Below are 20,442 nucleotides of genomic sequence, written 5' to 3'. Positions count from 1 at the left end.
CAGCGGGTGGTGGAGGTGGAATTCGCCTACAAGGAGGGCGACGACATGACCGAGGCGGTGTTCGGCGAGACCGACGAGGAGGAGGACATCGCCGAGTCCATGCCCCGTTGCGCGAGCACGAAACTGACACGCCCGCGACGTCAAAGTATATGTACCATTTGCATCTTTACAGACTGTAGCCCATTGACTCGAGAGCCATAGAATTGTGGTAGCATACTGTAGGTAATGTTTGATTATAATTATACAATAATGTTACACCAAGACATGATGAGATTTGATGTTATATGTACTAACACTTCTAATAAAAAGTTCGGTTAAGTTTTATGTGGATGAAGTGTTTGAAGATCGAAGAGGTATCAATATGAGAAGAATAAGGAGAGGTAAGAGTTCAAGCTTAGGTACCCAAGTAAATATTCTGTTAAGATTAATTACAAAATGTATTAAGGGGAAAATCTCCCCTTGCCCAAACCGTCGGGCGGTTCCTCCCGCTACCGACGCGACTCTCTCTCGTCCTGGAACCGACGAGTCTTCTGTAATGCATCAATGAATGGAACGAGATCAGTTTGATTCGGAACATATTCAAGGAAGCGTCTAAGCTTGGGGATGCCCCGGAAGGCATCCCATCTTTCTTCTTGTTCACATGATATGCGTAAATTCTTGGAGCGTCGTGTGCTTTTTCTTTTTCTTTTAGTAATGCACCATGCTGGTATGAGATAGTCCTTGGTTGATTTATAGAATGCTCTTTGCACTTCACTTATATCTTTTGAGTATGACCTTATAGCATACTTCATGTGCTTCACTTATATCATTTGAAGTTTGGATGCATGTTTCTCTACATATAGGAAGCTTCACTTAAAAGCATGCATAGTAGTACTTCGCTTCGAGGGGTAATAAACTTTGGCAATAAGTATGTGAGTTTTTTATGACTAATGTGAGTCCATGGATTATACACACACTTACCTTTCCGCCATTTGCTAGCCTCTTCGGTAACATGCATTGCCCTTTCTCACCTCGATAGTTGGTGCAAACTTGGCCGGTGCAACCAAACCTCGTGATATGATACACTCTATCACACATAAGCCTCCTTATATCTTCCTCAAAACAGCCACCATAACTTTTATGGCATTTCCATAGTCATTCCGAGATATATTGCCATGCAACTTCTACCGTTCTGTTATTATGATATACGTGTTCATTGTCATATTGCTTTGCGTGATCATATAGATGACATAGTATTTGTGGCTCAGCCACCTTTCATCATTATCATACATGTTACGCTAGATCAATGCACATCCTGGTACACTATCAGAGACATTCATATAGTCATATTGTTCTAGATATCGAGTTGTAATATTGAGGTATAAGTAAATAAAAGTGTCATGATCATCATTACTAGAGCATTGTCCCAGTGAGAAAAGGATGATGGAGAATATGATTCCCCCACAAGTCGGGAGGAGGAACCAGACGAAAAGAAAAAAAGAAAAAAGAGAGGCCAAAAAGAGCCCCCAAAAAGAGAGAAAACAAAAAAGGGAAAAAGAGAGAATGGGCAATGTTACTATCTTTTTACCACACTTGTGCTTCAGAGTAGCACCATGTTTTTCATATAGAGAGTCTCCTATGTACTCATTTTCATATACTAGTGGGAATTTTTCATTAAAGAACTTGGCTTGTATATTTCGATGATGGACATCCTCAAATGCCCGTGGTCTTCATGAGCAAGCAAGTTGGATGCACACCTACTTAGTTGTCAGTTCAGTTTTCATACACTTATAGTTCTTAGTGCATCTGTTGCATGGCAATCCCTACTCCTCGCATTGATATCGATTGATGGGCATCTCCCTAGCCCGTTGATCCACCTAGTTGATGCAAGACTTTCTCCCTTTTTGACTTCTCCTTATTGATCTCTATCATCGCATTTTATTTCACCCATAGTGCTATATCCATGGCTCATGCTCATGTATTGCGTGGGAGTTGAAAAAGCTGAAGCGCGTTAAAAATTATAAACCAATTGCTTGGCTTGTCATCGGGGTTGTACATGATTAATACTTTGTGTTAGAAAGATCGAGCATGACAAGATTATATGATTTTATAGGGATAGCGTTCTTTAGCATTTTTATTTTGAAAGGCATGATTGTTTGTTGGTATGCCTGAGTATTCATGTCTTTATATCAAATGATAGACTATTGCCTTGAATCACTCGTATGTTAATATTCATGCTATGATTAGATTATATGATCAAGATTATGTTAGGTATCATTCCACATTAAAAATTATCTTTTTATTATTTACCTACTCGAGTACGAGCAGGAACTAAGCTTGGGGATGCTGATACTTCTCCGTCGTATCTATAATTTTTGATTGTTTCATGCCAATATTTACAACTTTCATATATGTTTGGCAATATTTTATATTATCTTTGGGACTAACATATCGTACCAGTTCTTGTTTTTTGCATGTTGTTTGTTCCGCTGAAAGTCCATATCAAATGAAGTCCAAACGCGGTAAAATTTTATGAAGATTTATTTTTGAATATGTGTGATTTTTGGGAGGTGGAATCAACGCAAACGGAGGCCCACAACCTTCACAAGGCGTCAGGGCGCCACCACCCCCTGGCCGCTTGGGGTTGCCTTGTGGGCACCTCGTAAGTCGGTTTGGGGTCCTTCTTCGGCCACAAGGAAGCTTATATCGAGAAAAAAATGTGTTAAAATTTTAGCCCGATCGGAGTTACGGATCTCCGGATACGGTTTTCGGCCAGGAAACAGGAACACGAAATAGAAGAGAACGGAGTGAGAGAGATCCAATCTCGGAGGGACTCCTGCCCTTCGAGAGCCATGGCGGCCATGGACCCGAGGGTAAACTCTCCTCCCATCTAGGGGGAGGCCAAGCAAGAAGGAGGGGGCTGTCTCCCCTCTCTTCTGGTGGCGCCGGAGCGCCGCTTGGGGAACCGTCAACACCAACTCTCTCCCCTCTATGCAGCGGTGTAACACCTCTTCTACCCACGGTAATCTCTAATTAAACATGGTGGTTAATGCTACATATTATTATCCAATGATGTGTTGCCATCCTATGATGTTGAGTAGATTCGTTTTGTCCTATGGGTTGATTGATGATCATGATTGGTTTTAGTTGTATGTTTTATTTTGGTGCCGTCCTATGGTGCCCTCCGTGTAGCGCCAGCGTGTGGGGTTACCGCTGTAGTGTGTTGCAATACATTCATAATTCGCTTATAGTGGGTGGCGAGAGTGACAGAAGCTTATACCTGAGTAAGGGGGTTGTTGCGTATAGGAGTAAAGATGACTTGTTACTTAATGTTATGGTTGGGTTTTACCCTAATGATTTTTAGTAGTTACGGATGCTTGCTAGAGTCCCAATCATAAGTGCATATGATCCAAGTACAGAAAGTATGTTAACTCATGCCTCCCCCTCATATAAAATTGCAATCCTTCTCTTATGTTACAAAAGCTTTCTACTAAACAACTAATTTTTATTATGTTGCAAATTACCCATAGTTTTATTCTCACTAAGTACATTTAGTTTTATTCTCGCAAACTTATCCTTACACCTACAAAGTAGTTTCATATTGTTTTAGGAAGCGAACGTTAAGTGTGCGTAGAGTTGTATCGGTGGTCGATAAAACTTGAAGGAGGGATATTAATTTTACCTTTAGCTCCTCGTTGGGTTTGACACTCTTACTTATCGAGAAAGGCTACAATTGATGGACGTGAATTTTTGAGACATGCGACCACGTGATGCCGAAATCTGAGACGTCCCGCTGCGCATCAAGATGCCTACTTAATACAGGCCCATTCGTAATACCTGACGCGTTAATCAGGGGCGCACTTGAATACGTCGTGTTATACATCGGAAGAGTGGGCTAGACGCTATTAATGCTCGTATGAATACATGCTCATCTGGCAGCACCCCACGTCACGGATCGGGGATGGCATGATTGATCTTGAAGGTGGGCAGACATCATTAAGCATGCCCCTCGCTCCAAGCCGTGCCCTGTGAAAAAGCAGATGGAGAAGAGGAGATGGCTTTTGCAGAAACGGAGTTTAAGAGATTAGCCGGCTAAAACTATACTTGATCTGTGGTTTTCGGTTTCTTTTGGGTACGATCCAACGAGCCCACCTGTAATCATCTCTCTATTGCCTCAACCCCCCTAGCATGTCAACAATTTTTTGGGCGAATTACGGATTTGGGTGCTCAAGTGGAACGTGGGAAATGCCTGTTTACATTTCATGTGTTAGAATTTTCCAGCCTGGTCTCACATGTCTTTCTTTTGCTCGATAAGTGCAGGAAAAGCAAAGCAGATGCCCGACGAGCGAACAACAAGCGCTGGAAGATTAACCTTCCTCGAAACGGCCCTAGTCTGATTTTCAAAAATAACGATTGCACTCGTTTAAAATACACTCCACTTGTTTAAAAAAAAAGATTCCACTCATTTCACTTAATACAAACAAATAGTTTCAATTATTTTCAAAAGGAAAAAAATTCATTCGTTTAGAGCTTCAACAAAAATGATTTCACTCGTTTCAGAAAATAGATTACACTCGTTTCCATCAATTGAAAACGAATAACTTCAATAATTTTCTAAATATAGTGATTTCACTCGTTTAAGACAGCATATTGCATTGTTTTATTTCACTCATTTCAAAAGGCAGATTGAAAACATTCGCTAGGTACCGGTACCCATGCACTCATTTAAAAAATCCGCTCTTCTAAAAAATCATTTTACTAAAATAAACTTCAACTACTCAAGAAACATGTTTCGCTCATTTCAAAAGAATAAGGTCTCTACAATCAAAATCAGATTTCACTTGTAAGTGTTGTTCTAAGCAGTTACACTGAAATAGGTTGAGCGAAATAAGTGAATTTAAACATTGAAATGTAAACATGTTTGAAATGTATCCTACATTACTTTTGTTCTAAGCTATCGAAAAATGTACGTCAGGTTGTTCAAAAAATCACCGTCATAATCGTTGGCAGATGGTTTTTGGAAAACTATGGCTTAAGCAATCAAAGTGACCAATAGGAGGATGGTTTCCCCGCAAAATAAAAAAATAAAAATAGGAGGATGGTTTCCATTGATAATCGGTAATGTTGGCTAACACTTGCAATACATTGTATTGAGAGACGATAAATGTTTATGTCAGAATATTTAATCAAGCTTGTTTAATGAAAAGTTACTCTAGCCAGTCCAAGTAAGCCAAGGGGTTTCCGTTGGGTGATGTCAAAGACAAAAGGTCCTGAACTGTTTCCATTAAAACTTCCTGGGTGACTTAATGAGCTGCAGGGGAGGGGGTCCTGGGATTGCAGGCCCGACTTAATTGACGTATGCTCAAATGCACTGCTCGTTTGAATGCCCGACCCTGCCTTGTGGGCCATCTGTTGGTGAGGGCGTAGGTAATATGAATGCAGAATGTTTGTATACAGCCCATGGATCTCAGAATACATGTTACTCGTATTTGGACTGCACGAATCACGTGGGAATGAGCAGGCCTGATATCGACCGCGCGTAGCACCATGTCCACTTGTGATTATTCGTACAATTGATCCCCTATACTTGTGTGTTATCATGGAGGCAGACAAGTTCACTTCCCGGGCCACCGGAGGCGGAGCTGGAGAGCGCCGAGGCAGAAGTGGAGACGGTGAAGCTTCAGTTCTCGAGGCCATGGCCGGACACAGGGAACGGGCGCCAGCGACCATTTAGATTAGGTATTAATTTACCTCTAGAGCCGGACTAGCACCGCTTTGATGTAAATGTAACGAAATCCGTCATGTTTATATGAAATCTGAACGTGTTTATGTGAAATCTGTCATGTTTATATGAAACCCGGCCTTGTTTCACGAATTTCATTCGGTTTGTTGAAAAAGAGTTTGAAATGTATGCGGCTACAGTTGGATGACGGCCTCTCGCATCCATGTCCGCGGACGGATGCAGGAGGAAATTTGCGGGTTCCCGTTGAAGATGCCTTTACTCGTTGTCAATCGGGACGACAACCCAACACAACGGAACCAGTGTTCGTGGAAAGGATCTCACGCTCCACTCAGGCCCGTGTTGAGAAAGCCCTTGCTTCATGCTTTGTTCAGCGGCCATGCCTAGCCCTGCGGCGATGTCGGGAAAAGCTATTCGAGGACGTGGTGTTCCATGACCGACATGAGGACGCGGTGTTCCACGACCGACGTCGCGGGCTCATCGGGACTAGGGGCAGCGACCCGTGAAACAAAGGCCCTCGGCCAACAAGTGATGCGCCGTGAAGCCCTTCACGCAAGCGCAAGCCGAGCAGTGGCTTCCCATCTCCCGGCGTGGCCAACGACCATGACCTCTCAGCACACGGCGGTGCTTGGCCCGCCTTGATGATCCACAAGTATACGGGATCAATCGTAGCCCTTTCGATAATTAAGAGTGTCGAACCCAACAAGGAGAAGAAGGAATTGATAAGAGGAGGAGAAGGAATTGATAAGCGGTTTAGCAAGGTATTCTCTGCAAGTGCTGTAAGTAGTAGTAACGTATAATTTGATAGCAAGATAATTCGTAGCAAGTAGCAATAGTAACAAAGTGGCCCAATCCCTTTTATAGCAAAGGACAACCCGAAAGTACTTCTTATAGTGAGCAAAGCGTTCTTGAGGACACATGGAAATTTCACCAGTCATGTCCATTATGTTTAGTTGGTTAGCATTCACTACTTTGATAATTTGATATGTGGGTGGACCGTTGCTAGGGTGCTGTTACCCACTTATGGTTACCCCCTCTCATAAGCATCTACAACTACGAAAAAAGAATTAACATAAATCTAAGCATAGCATGAAACATATGGATCCAAATTCCGCCCTTTACGGAATAACGCATAAACTAGCTTTAATCTTTTGTCACTATCTCAACCCATCATATACTTACTACTCCCCGGTGCCTTCCCCTAGGACCAAGTATGATAATGTGTCGTGTAGTTGACGTTTTACATGACACCACCAGAGTAAGAACAACATACATATCATCAAAATATTGAATGAATACCAACTTCACATGATTACTTATAATAAGTCTTCTCCCATATCCTCAAGAACAAATGGAACTACTCATAACTCATATTCATGTTCAATATCATAGAAGAATAATTTCTGATTAACAATGTGAACATATGATCTTCCACCAAACAAACCAACTAGCATCAACTACAGATGTAATCAACACTACTAGCAACCCAAATGTAACAATCTGTGGGTTTGAGGAAAAATTGAACACAAAAAATGAAATAGGGTTTGAGATGAGATGGTGCTGGTGAAAATGCTGATGAAGATTGGTCCTCCCACGATGAGAGGATTGTTGGTAATGTCGATGGCTTCGATTTCCCCCTCCCGGAGGAAAGTATACCCGTCGGAATCGCTCCGCCGGAGAGCAAACGTGCTCCTGCCCAGGTTCCACCTCGAGACGGCGATGCTTCGTCCCAAACGTCTCTTCTCTTATTTGTTTTTGAGGGAAAATGGCCTCATATAGTAGAAGAGGGGCACCGGAGGCCTTCTGTGGTCCCCACAAGGGGCATGGCGCGCCCCTGCCTTGTGAGCCCACCATTTATCTTCTTCGGTGTCGTTTTCGTCCAGTATTTTCTATATATTCCAAAATTAATCTCCATAATGTTTTAGGTAATTTGGAGCTTCGGAGAATAGCTATCTCTGCTGTAGCTCTTTTTGGTCCAGAATTCCAGCTTGCGACAATTTTCCTCTTCATGTATATCTTGCATATTAAGAGAGAAAAGGCATTAGAATTGCATCATACAGTGAAATAATGATAAAAAACATTATAAATAACAGTAGGAAAACATGATGCAAAATGGACGTATCAACTCCCCCAAGCTTACACCTGGCTTGTCCTTAAGCGAATGCCGAACTCGATAATCATGACCACATGTTTTATAGAGAGAGGCATCGATAAAACAAAATACGAACATAGAAGCATCAAGATCATTATTATAATAACAATTATTCGTCATAAAACTTCTCATGATCAAGTAACAGTTCATCCACAAGCTGAAGTATAAACAATAAACTTTCTTGAAAACTAACAAACTATGTTCTCAATCATCAAAGCAATTACAATTCATCATATTTACAGGAAGAGTCTATGTAAGAGCTCTTGGTTTAGCAAATTATACATACTCAACTATCATATAGTCTTCCATGATTGCTGACACTCAAAGCATATTTTTAGAACAAACGTTTCAATCAGACACACAGAAAGATGGGGGTTTAATGTTTCACCTCCCAACTCGTTTACCTCAGGGATAATGTCAATAATAATAACAACTCATGATCACCTATATCCAACTGGATATATCTGCTGTTGGGAAACGTAGCATGCAATTTCAAAAATTTCCTACGCTCACGCAAGATCTATCTAGGAGATGCATAGCAACGAGAGGGGGAGAGTGTGTCTACGTACCCTCGTAGACCGAAAGCGGAAGCGTTTGACAGCGCGGTTGATGTAGTCAAACTTCTTCTCGTTCCGACCGATCAAACACCGAACGTACGGCACCTCCGAGTTCTGCACACGTTCAGCTCGATGATGTCCCTCGAACTCTTGATCCAGCAAAGTGTCGAGGGAGAGTTCCGTCAGCGCGACGGTGTGGTGACGGTGATGGTGAAGTGATCCGCGCAGGGCTTCGCCTAAGCACTACGTAAACATGACCGGAGGCGTAAACAGTGGAGGGGGGCGCCGCACACGGCTAGGAATCAATGTTGTGTGTTCTAGCGGTGCCCCCCTCATATATATATGTTGGAGGGGGAGGGGAGAAGCAGCCAGGGGGCGCCCCAAGTAGGAGGAATCCTACTTGGGTGCCTCCCAATTCGCCCCCCCTTCCATATTCATCTGGAGAGGGAAGGAAGGGGGAGAGAGGAGGGAAGGAAGGGGAGGCCGAATTACCTCCCCTTCCTTCTCTCTTCCCTTTTCCCTTCCTCTTCCTATTCGGCCAACAAGGGGGGTGCAACAGCCCATGCTGGCTGCTGTGTTTCCCCTCTTGGCCCAATAGGCCCATATCTTTGCTGGGGGGGTGCCCGGAACCCCTTCCGGTGACCTGATATGTAGCCGGTACCCCCGAAACACTTCCGGTGTCCAAATATCATCGTCCTATATATGAATCTTTATCTCTCGACCATTTTGAGACTCCTCGTCATGTCCGTGATCTCATCCAGGACTCCGAACAGCATTCGGTCACCAAATCACATAACTCATATAATACAAATCGTCATCGAACGTTAAGCGTGCGGACCCTACGGGTTCGAGAACTATGTAGACATGACCGAGACTCCTCTCCGGTCAATAACCAATAGCGAAACCTGGATGCTCATATTGGCTCCCACATATTCTAAAAAGATCTTTATCGGTCGAACCGTTATGACAACATACGTTATTCCCTTTGTCATTGGTATGTTACTTGCCCGAGATTCGATCATCGGTATCTTCATACCTAGTTCAATCTCATTACTGGCAAGCCTCTTTACTCGTTCTGTAATACATCATCCTGCAACTAACTCATTAGTCATATTGCTTGCAAGGCTTATTATGATGTGCATTACCGAGAGGGCCCAGAGATACCTCTCTGATACTCGGAGTGACAAATCCTAATCTCGATCTATGCCAACCCAACAAACACCTTTGGAGATACCTGTAGAGCATCTTTATAATCACCCAGTTACGTTGTGACGTTTGATAGTACACAAGGTATTCCTCCGGTATCCGGGAGTTGCATAATCTCATAGTCAAAGGAATATGTATAAGTCATGAAGAAAGCAATAGCAATAAAACTTAACGATCATTATGCTAAGCTAACGGATGGGTCTTGTCCATCACATCATTCCCGTTCATCAAATGACAACACATGTCTATGGTTAGGAAACTTAACCATCTTTGATTAACGAGCTAGTCTAGTAGAGGCTTACTAGGGACACTTTGTTTTGTCTTTGTATCCACACATGTATCAAGTTTCCGGTTAATACAATTCTAGCATGAATAATTAACATTTATCATGATATAAGGAAATATAAATAACAACTTTATTATTGCCTCTAGGGCATATTTCCTTCATCTGCCTGAATCTTTCCCTACCACATGATGCTTGCCTAGTGTAGAATAATCAAAATCGAAATATGAATGAATACTATTGACTCTTACAGAAACGTTAAAACTAAAAAGTAAAAGATAGACCCTTTACAGAGGGAAACAAAGTTGTCATGCGCTTTTTCATTGCAAGAGTCAATAGTAGAGATACTACTTGTGTATCTCTAATAAAAAGTGACGCTTATTTGCATTAAGGGCCTATCATTTTGCATTATATTGCCCCTTGTGGCAGCGACCTTTATTATGCAGTCCGTCGCTTTTACTTCTTCACCATCACAAGTTCGTACACAACTTGTTTTTCCTTACAATAAAACATCATGCATATTTAGGAGTAATATTTTATTGCTTTGCACCGATGACAACTTACTTGAAGGATCTTATCCAATCCATAGGTAGATTTGGTGGACTCTCATGACAAGAAACTGGGTTTAAGGGTATTTGGATGCACAAGTAGTATCTATACCAAGTACGAAATTTTGGCTAGCAAAATATTATGAGCAAGCACCACATGTTAGTGGATCCATGACAGTATAACTTCGATGTGAATATAAGCAAACATAACTCATTGCGTTCTCTTCCTTGTCCAACATCAACTATTTGATCAAGCTTGAAAATAATTAATGGGGGCTTACAATAATAAAGATGTCCAGGATAGTGTATTTATATGTGAAATATCTCTTCCTTTATTATTCTTTCATGAATTGCACCAATGACCAATGCTATGTTTGTCAACTTCCAATAAATTTTAAAAACTATACTTCTTGTATGTGAAGTCGTTACTCCCCATGGGATTAGCACATGGTCCTTTTGTTTTCATGCTATGATTGATGCAAGAAAGTAAATTAACAAAACTCAAACTAATCTTTATTATATAACTCTCACTCATGATTACATAGATAGATAGAACGATCACGAAACAAGCACTCGAAAACTACTTCATACTAAAACTTTTATTCTTCTAAATCACGAAGTAACTAAAGATCGAACTAAAATAAATAATGATAATAAAAGTGATGGTGATATGATACCGGGGCACTTCCCCCAAGGTTGGAATAAGCCAAGGGTGGTGCCCGTACCCGTTTCTTTCTTTGGCGGTGGCAATGAAGTGGTGGCCTTGTCCTTCCATGCTGCCAACTCATTCATCTTTCTGACGATCTCACAAAGTGCACGGTTTTGTTCCTCCAATGCAATAACCTCTTGAGCGAGCACCATATTTTGAGCATAGATTGACTTAACGGCCTTTAATGCATTAATATTAGATAAAGAAAGATCAGGATAAAACTGAGAATAGAAAGTGTCTCCCTTTTCCACGGCCTTGAAGGGGGAGACCGAGTTGTCTTCTCCTCCCTTGAGAATTTTTAGTAGTTTCAGTTTCTTTAGCTTTAGCAATATGAGAATCCAATAATTCACCAAGTGGAACAATATTATGAAGCAAAGTAGAAGCATCATCATAAGTATCATCAATAGCAAAATTAGTCCCTACTGTGTGTGACATATGAGTATGTAAAGTATGTGGTGGTGGTGCCACAAGTTGACTTAAAACAGAGGGCGAATACAGAGTAGAGCTAGTTGGAAGTTCCTTACCTCCTCTATTTTTTAGAGGGCATGATCTTAGTTTTGGAATCCCTGAGATTCTTCACAGTAAAGATACAGTGCAGTGAATAATTAACTCCTAAGTGAACTTAATAAACAGAGTTATGCTCCTCAGCACAGACTCCAGAAAATAGTCTTGATGACCAACAAATATAGGGGATTGCAACAGTCTCCGAGGCTAGTATTTCAACCCAAATTTATTGATTTGACACAAGGGGAGCCAAATAATATTTATAAGCTTTAGCAGTTGAGTTATCAACACTTGAGAGATATCCTCCCGCCGGCTCAAAGTGGGAGGGGGGGACGAGCACCCAATGTCCTGAACCTTCCTACACCGGCTCGAAATGGACCACATTTTTAAAAACATTTTTTTACACGAAAATCTGGTTATGGAAAAATAGGCGATGTAACCCGAGTGCCGTTTATCGGGGCGCTCGGCTTACAGCAGGCGTCGTGACGCTGCCGTCTGCAAGTCCCATGATCGCCACGTGCCGACAAACTTTGCCTAGGATTGGCTGTAAGCTGAGTAACTCCGTGCGGTATGCCGAGTCTTATATGTAAGCCAAAGGCTTTTTAGAGGGCTCACTCGATTTACTAGGCCATAAGCCGAGTCACTCTTTTTTGCCACGAGTTTTTCCTTGCCTTGACGAATACCCGTGTTTTGACACTCGGCTTACATGTTAATACTCGGCAGCGTGAGTGGCGGTTGGAGCAGGCTGCTACAGAGGTTTTTTTCCAACATGGATGGTAGCATAACCTTCGAATTGATCCACCACCACTTTCGACGTAGACATAGTGTTGGTCTATAGGACTCTAGTGTTGTTGTCGTTTTGTTGGTTTAGTTTCATTTCTTTTTGCCGGACTTTTCGGGACTGGCTGTATGCATCTTAATTATGCAGAGGCCGGGTGTTATTCATAATGCTTTGTATCGCTTGATGCAACATTTGAGATAATAAAGAATGCCCTTCTATCAAAAAAAAGTAGGATGGCAAAGCTCTGATAATATCACAATAAAACCATTATAAACTTATTACAATTTGCACTCGAAAATTCTATTACTGCTATAACCGTATGTATTGGCGCCCAATACCAGATAATTAAGAGCATAAAAATGTCTAAATATGAACCTATATATAGCATCGATCGATGCCGCATGCATGCAGTAAACTGCAGGAGTAATTCTATCTGCACTCCTTAATTTCGTTTGGCCGAATTCACAAGTATCGATCGTTGTACTACGTACGTACATAAAGCATTGCTGGTGGCTTGGTGGTTTAATTAGTATGTAACCCTGACGCCCTGGTAGCGGAGGATCTCGCCGATGAGCTCGCCCTTGCCGGAGCCGACGTAGCGGCCGACGATCTTGGCGTCCCTGATGAAGAGGAAGGTGGGCACCTCGACGACCTCCATGTCCTTGAGGAACTGCATGCATGCGTCGTTCTCGTCGCCGTTCATGCGCGCGAAGACGGCGGTGTCGGCCATGGAGCGGGAGAGCTTGACGACGGTGGGGTAGACCTTGACGCATGGCCCGCAGTGCTTGAGCCCGACGTCCAGCACCAGCAGCTTGCCGCCCTCGCCGCTGTGCTCCGCCATGAGCGCCTCCACGTCCGTCCGGCTGTGCAGCTGCACGACGCCGGCGTGGTTGTCGCCGTAGTAGAGGACGTCGCCGGCGAGCTGGTCGGGGCCGATGCCCTCCTCCTCGTGCACCTTCTCGGTGCCCTTGTAGAAGGAGAAGTGCGGCACCTGGGTGATGCCCTCCCGCTGGCAGAGCTCCCGCGTGGCCTCCGACTCGTCGCCCATGACGAGGAGGAAGTCGACGTCGCCGCAGGTGCGGCTGAGGTCCACCATGCACGGGTAGATGCGCTTGCTGTTCACGCTGTGGCTCGCCGCGAACTCCACCACCACGAGCCGGTTCTTGGCCTTCTGGAGCGCGCTGTCGAACTCCTCGGCGCTGTGCACCTGCACCACGCGCTCGTCCTCCTTGCCGCCGGACTCGGCCGGCTTGGCCTTCTCCTTCTCCGCACCGGACACCGCCGCCCGCGGCCGCGCCACCATGCGGCGCCTCTGCGCCGTTGCCGGCAGGAACCTGACCTTGCTGCTGCTGCCGCCGCCGCTGACAGGCGTGAAGCTAAGGCTGGCTGTGGCCGTGGAGCTGGCGAGGTGGCCAAGAAGCTGTGCGGTGGACGCCATTGATGCACTATCTGTGCTTAATCGAGCTAGCTACTGATGATGGCAGCGAGCGAGCACTCCTGCTGACTGGCTGCTTCTAGAGAAGGGGGGAGAGGGCTTGAAGAATAGGATGAGAGGGGAGTTGGCTTCCAATCAAAACTCATCCACTCAAGATGGTTTGTGGCTGGTGTTTCATTCAGCTCAGATTTTTCAATGATTTGCACTTCCACTTTTGTCGGCTTCTTGGTGAGACCACACACCTCAATCTGATTTTTTGCCCCACCTAGTCATGGCCACAACTAATTTGCTTTGAACTCTCGGGTGATCTGGGGTTTACTGGCAGGTTTCGATATTTTGATTGACTGAGATTTGGATAGGACGAACATAAAACAATTTTTTTTAAATCACCGAGATGCCGAACTCTACCAAACACCTGTCAAAACTCAACTAGGGATCTCTGAAAGCGTCACAAGCGCCTGCGAAATATCAGCGGCAGAATCTGCTTCCTGTCCGCCAGTTCACACTTTACAGTAACCCATCTGACGCTGATTTATCTTTGTAAGGCCATATGCAGTACTATTTCAAATATAGACCTTTTGATTCATATCTAAAATATCATACATGCACTGTCATATGTCGCAGACTTTACAAATTGAATATCACAACATTTTCACTACAGAAGATGCAACATAATAGATATTGTTGAGCATATTAGCAATTTTTTGATTAATCTAATCTAGAAATAAATCATGAATATGGCATTGACAGTACTAATTCCGTACTAATATTTAATCACGTAATCACGTACTAGGCATATAGCAGAAACATCTATGCAAATAGCTAGTACGGCCAACACAGAAATAAACAGGACCGGGGTAAATGATCTATATACCCTCTAGTTGGCCAGATCGAAGCCGCAACGGCGGCAGCGGCGGCGGTGTCCTCGGCAGCCTTCTTCTCAGCAGCGAGCTTCTGGGAGTCAGTGGATAGGTTGATGACGAAGGTAATGGACGAGACGACGTAGTGGAAGAAGACGAACAACGGCGAGCATTGCGTAGGAGACGCTCCCCAAAAACCCAATCGTCCTTCTCCCGGTGCAGGGTCGTGGGGGGTTCCAGAGGCCTGTTCTCACGTATAGTTGTGCACGCGGTGGACGGAATGGGGTCGCAGGAAGCAGCAACAGCGAGAGGAATGACGGTAGGTGGTGTGAGCGAGGAGACAGATGTGATCTGATCTGGGTGGCGGCTAGGATTGTCGATTGGGCAATACATAGGCACGGTTGGGTAGGGAGATCTGGGCTGGACGCTCGTCCAAGTCGGGAATGACCCATGATCTGATGTCTCAGATTCGTGGCGCGCCTGTTAAGGACTCTCCGTTCTTGAAAGGAAAAAATTAAGCGCACACATGACATAGGTCTGAGCTCAGCTCGGCTCAATCACGAAACACGACGCGAGCGTGGCGAGGCCGACGACGGTGGAGGAGCTTGTGGGAACCACTACTCTTCTTAAGCTCCAATAGCATGTAGAAGAGGATTTCTTATAAAGGGGTCTAAAACTTCCTACACTTCCAGGGTGGTACTAAACTTCCCACCTCATCCCTTGTCATATGGCCTGGAGCCCATACTATATTTCAACAATCCCCCATCAGATCTCGAAGGCCCATTGTATTGTCCTCTGTTCCAAACACTAATTTGATATACCGATATTTTCAGTGAAGACCATTTAAGGTTGAACATCCACCTAGAGCAAATAGCTACACTTCTTCACAACTGAACAATGGACTATGTCTTGAATTGTTAGTTTGGCGTAAAGAAGTTTCACCAATTTTTTTAACGGTACTAGACTACCGAAGGCTAACCCCACGGGTGGGGCATATTAGCCACACTCCTGGCCTATTCATGAGCTTGCTAGAGATCACCTATCTCATAGACTGTGACCAGCAGTCGGGCTCATATAGGTGTTTTCTTCAAAAAATTGCTCTGTAAGATAGCATCTTGCTTATATAAGCCTCAGAACATAGGGACATTCAGTGATTTCCCATGTCCCGCCAACCATGATGGAATCCATCTCGTTACGGACCACATCTTTCCAGTAGTCAGCATCCGGAGATGCCTAAGCTTCTAGAATAGAAGTGAGAACATCATCCACGAGGCACACAAGGAAATCATCACCAAAGGACTTTCTAGTCCTCTGTCTCTTGCCCCTACCAAGAGTTTCCTCATCATTCACCACATGATTTTCATCATGTGCTCGTTCATAATATTCCATAGGAATGGGCATGCTCGGGAGTCTCCTCAGATTCCTGTCTAGAAGTGCTTTCCATATCTCTCATAGGAAAGTATCCTCAAAGGATGTACCATTTTTAGACTTCATAATCGTACTGACCTTCAAGTCAGGTACCTCAGATTTCACCACTAGAAATCTATAGCCAACGCTTTAGTCCAAGCTTATGCTTTCTGGGGATCGACACATTGACTTTCGCTAAACAGCCCCAAGTACGTAAGTAAGAGAGTGTAGTTCTTCTCTTGTCCCATTACTCATAGGGAGTGATCTCGTTCTCTTTTGTGGGAACCTTGATGATTCTAAAGAACTTGTTGAAATAGAGAACTTCAGTTCCTCTGTTGCTAGATCCTAAGATGATTTTGGACTTCATCAACATATGGTGTGATAATCCAAACCCCCCTTGATGTTCTCAAGATTCCTCCCGGGCCAAAGCATATGATCATTATCTCTCAAGATTAACGGTCTACTTATCACAAACGTAATGCTTATGTGGGATTATGCCATGAATGATCATAATTATAACTATGCGCAATTCTGTCAATTGCTCAACAGTAATTTGTCTACCATACCATTTTTATGCTTCTGAGAGAGATGACACTAGTGAACCTATGGCCCCCGGGTCTATTTTCCATTAACACCGAAAGCCTTCTAATTCTTTTTACTCTTTTACTTTATGTCGCTTTGCCTATCACTATTTGCTTTTAGTCCTGTAACTGCCAAGAACAAGGGGAGTGATGGCGCCCTTGCCTTTGTTGGGTGCAAGCAATTTTATTTGTTTGTGTGCAGGTACTGCTAACGTTGTTAGTGTGGTGCCTCCTACTGGTTCGATAAGCCTTGGTTCTTAACTGAGGAAAATACTTCCTGCTGTTGCCTACATCACCTTTCCTCTTCGGAGAATCCACCAACTCCTATGGGAGTAGCATGGACGATGGCGAATTCGGTGCGACAGGAACTTCCTAGGGACTTGTTTTAATATCTTCTTTGCCTAGGGTGGTTTTTGTAATTTGTGACAGATGTCCCGTGTATGGATGTTTACACAATGTTGTACTGTTTTCCTTGCTAATATAACCCAGATATGGCCTCTAAAAAAAGAACTGTGATTGCATCCTCTTTCGATGTATTATAGCGAGATTTGCATGGAGTGTGATTAGGGAGGCCACATGTTGTTCCTAGAACCCTGCCGGTTTCCGTTAGTTCCATCATCTTGTCTAGGGTACGATATGCAAGGCCAGGAGGTTGACATGGTTCAGTTTTGTGGCGCTAACCTGGGCATTATGGACATCATGTAATAAAGCATTGATGGAGGGCTAAATCTTCAAGCATCCAACGGACCTTACATCCAGAAAGATACATAGTGGGAGGAACCCAGCCTCCTTGGTGTTTAGCGCTTCCTGGCTGTCGGATCCTTTGTTTGATGTGTTCTAGACCGTGTGATCACGAGATGGACTGCTCTGGGACGTTGGATCGAGAAGAGACACTGTGGATCGATACAGTGTCCATCTGGCGGCAAATATCTCGTGCCACCACCTGTTAATCCTGTGCCCCGCCGAGGGCATTTTCGGGTTTTCATGTGTTGGGCCGTTGCGTGTTTGCAGCTGATTGGCCTGTGGATAGATTCGGCGAGGGAGAGCAACCAATTCCATCTCAACCTCCCTCGATCTCCCGTACATCCACTGCCATCGCGCCGCTGCCACTCGCCTCAGCCCCCGTCCCTGACCTCACGCTGCCCGGCGCCTCCTCCCCACACCGAGGGCCTCCCCTTGCTCCGCCACTTCTTCCTACCAGCTAGAACCGCGGCGCACGGCCTCTCACGCTCGCTCGCGGCCCTCAGTCGTGGCTAGGGTTTCGGGCTGGGCAGCGCCTTCGTCGCCGGCGCGACTCCGACGGCTCCTCTCCGTCTCCTCCCTGGCCCCCACGTGCGGTTCCACTTCCCGCTGGCCACGAGGCGCAGCCTTGCAGGGGCGCATCGGGGTGGGCCTCCTCTATTTCCGGTGAGTTTGTCCCCCCTCCTCCTTCTCTCCGATCTTCTCTCGCTCTCTGCTACCTCTTGAGCACTGCGTTGGTTTTCCCTTGAAGAGGAAAGGGTGATGCAGCAAAGTAGCGTAAGTATTTCCCCCAGTTTTTGAGAACCAAGGTATCAATCCAGTAGGAGACTGCACGCAAATCGCCTCGTACCTATACAAACAAATAAGAACCTTGCAACCAACGCGATAAAGGGGTTGTCAATCCCTTCACGGCCACTTGCAAAAGTGAGATCTGATAGAGATAATAAGACAAATATTTTTGGTATTTTTATGATATAGATTGGAAAGTAAAGATTGCAAAATAAAATAGATCGGAAACTTATATGATGGAAAATAGAAGATTATATGATGGAAAATAGACCCCGGGGCCATAGGTTTCACTAGTGGCTTCTCTCAAGATAGCATAAGTATTACGGTGGGTGAACAAATTACTGTCGAGCAATTGATAGAAAAGTGCATAGTTATGAGAACATCTAGGCATGATCATGTATATAGGCATCACGTCCGCGACAAGTAGACCGAAACGATTCTGCATCTACTACTATTACTCCACACATCGACCGCTATCCAGCATGCATCTAGAGTATTAATTTCATAAGAACAGAGTAACGCATTAGGCAAGATGACATGATGTAGATGGATAAACTCAAGCAATATGATATAAACCCCATCTTTTTATCCTCGATGGCAACAATACAATACATATCGGTTCCCCTTCTGTCACTGGGATCGAACACCGCAAGATTGAACCCAAAGCTAAGGACTTCTCCCATTGCAAGAAAGATCAATCTAGTAGGCCAAACCAAACTGATAATTCGAAGAGACTTGCAAAGATAACAAATCATACATAAAAGAATTCAGAGGAGATTCAAATATTGTTCATAGATAATCTTGATCATAAACCCACAATTCATCGGATCTCGACAAACACACCACAAAAAGAATTACATCGAATATATCTCCAAGAAGATCGAGGAGAACTTTGTATTGAGATCCAAAGAGAGAGAAGAAGCCATCTAGCTAATAACTATGGACCCGAAGGTCTGAGATAAACTACTCACACATCATCGGAGAGGCTATGGTTTTGATGTAGAAGCCCTCCGTGATCAATGCCCCGTCCGGCGAAGCGTCGGAAAAGGCCCCAAGATGGGATCTCACGGCTACAGAAGGTTGCGGCGGTGGAAATAGGGTTTCGTGGTGCTCTCGGATGTCCACGGGGTATGTGAGTATATATAGGCGAAAGAAGTCGGTTAAGGGAGCCACGAGGGTGGGGGGCGCGCCTACCCCCTGGGCGCGCCTCCCTGCCTCATGGCCGCCTCGTTGCTTGCTTGACGTCCACTCCAAGTCTCCTGGATTGCGTTTGTTTCAAAAATAACTCTCCCGAAGGTTTCATTCCGTTTGGACTCCGTTTGATATTCCTTTTCTGCGAAGCACTGAAATAGGCAAAAAACAACAATCTGGGCTGGGCATCCGGTTATTAGGTTAGTCCCAAAAATAATATAAAAGTGTATAATAAAGCCCATTAAACATCCAAAACAGATAATATAATAGCATGGAACAATCAAAAATTATAGATACGTTGGAGACGTATCAAGCATCCCCAAGCTTAATTCTTGCTCGTCCTCGAGTAGGTAAATGATAAAAACAGAATTTTTGATGTGGAATGCTACCTAGCATATTTCTCAATGTAATTTTATTTATTGTGGCATGAATATTCAGATCCGAAAGATTCAAGATAAAAGTTTAATATTGACATAAAAATAATAATACTTCAAGCATACTAACGAAGCAATCATGTCGTCTCAAAATAACATGGCTAAAGAAAGTTATCCCTACAAAATCATATAGTCTGGCTATGCTCTATCTTCATCACCAAAAATATTTAAATCATGCACAACCCCGGTTTCAGCCAAGCAATTGTTTCATACTTTAGTATTTTCAAACTTTTTCAATCTTCACGCAATATATGAGCGTGAGCCATGAACATATCACTATATGTGGAATAGAATATGGTGGTTGTGGAGAAGACAAAAAGAAGAAGATAGTCTCACATCAACTAGGCGTATCAACGGGCTATGGAGATGCCCATCAATAGATATCAATGTGAGTGAGTAGGGATTGCCATGCAACGGATGCACTAGAGCTATAAGTGTATGAAAGCTCAACAAAAGAAACTAAGTGGGTGTGCATCCAACTTGCTTGCTCACGAAGACCTAGGGTAATTTGAGGAAGCCCATCATTGGAATATACAAGCCAAGTT

At 44.0% G+C, this 20,442-nt stretch overlaps 1 protein-coding gene across 1 annotated transcript; it reads right to left on the bottom strand.

Annotated features, from left to right (window-relative positions):
- Positions 1 to 12,707: 12,707 nt before the first annotated feature.
- LOC123146004 (thioredoxin-like protein CDSP32, chloroplastic) lies at positions 12,708 to 14,024 on the bottom strand. The gene has a single exon (XM_044565566.1). The coding sequence runs from the start codon at positions 13,895 to 13,897 to the stop codon at positions 12,986 to 12,988; it is 912 nt and encodes a 303-aa protein (XP_044421501.1). The 5' UTR covers positions 13,898 to 14,024; the 3' UTR covers positions 12,708 to 12,985.
- Positions 14,025 to 20,442: the final 6,418 nt, after the last annotated feature.

This window comes from Triticum aestivum, chromosome 6D (genome assembly GCF_018294505.1).
Source record: "Triticum aestivum cultivar Chinese Spring chromosome 6D, IWGSC CS RefSeq v2.1, whole genome shotgun sequence".
Taxonomy (NCBI): domain Eukaryota; kingdom Viridiplantae; phylum Streptophyta; class Magnoliopsida; order Poales; family Poaceae; genus Triticum; species Triticum aestivum.
This window is presented reverse-complemented; position numbering and strand designations above follow the sequence as displayed.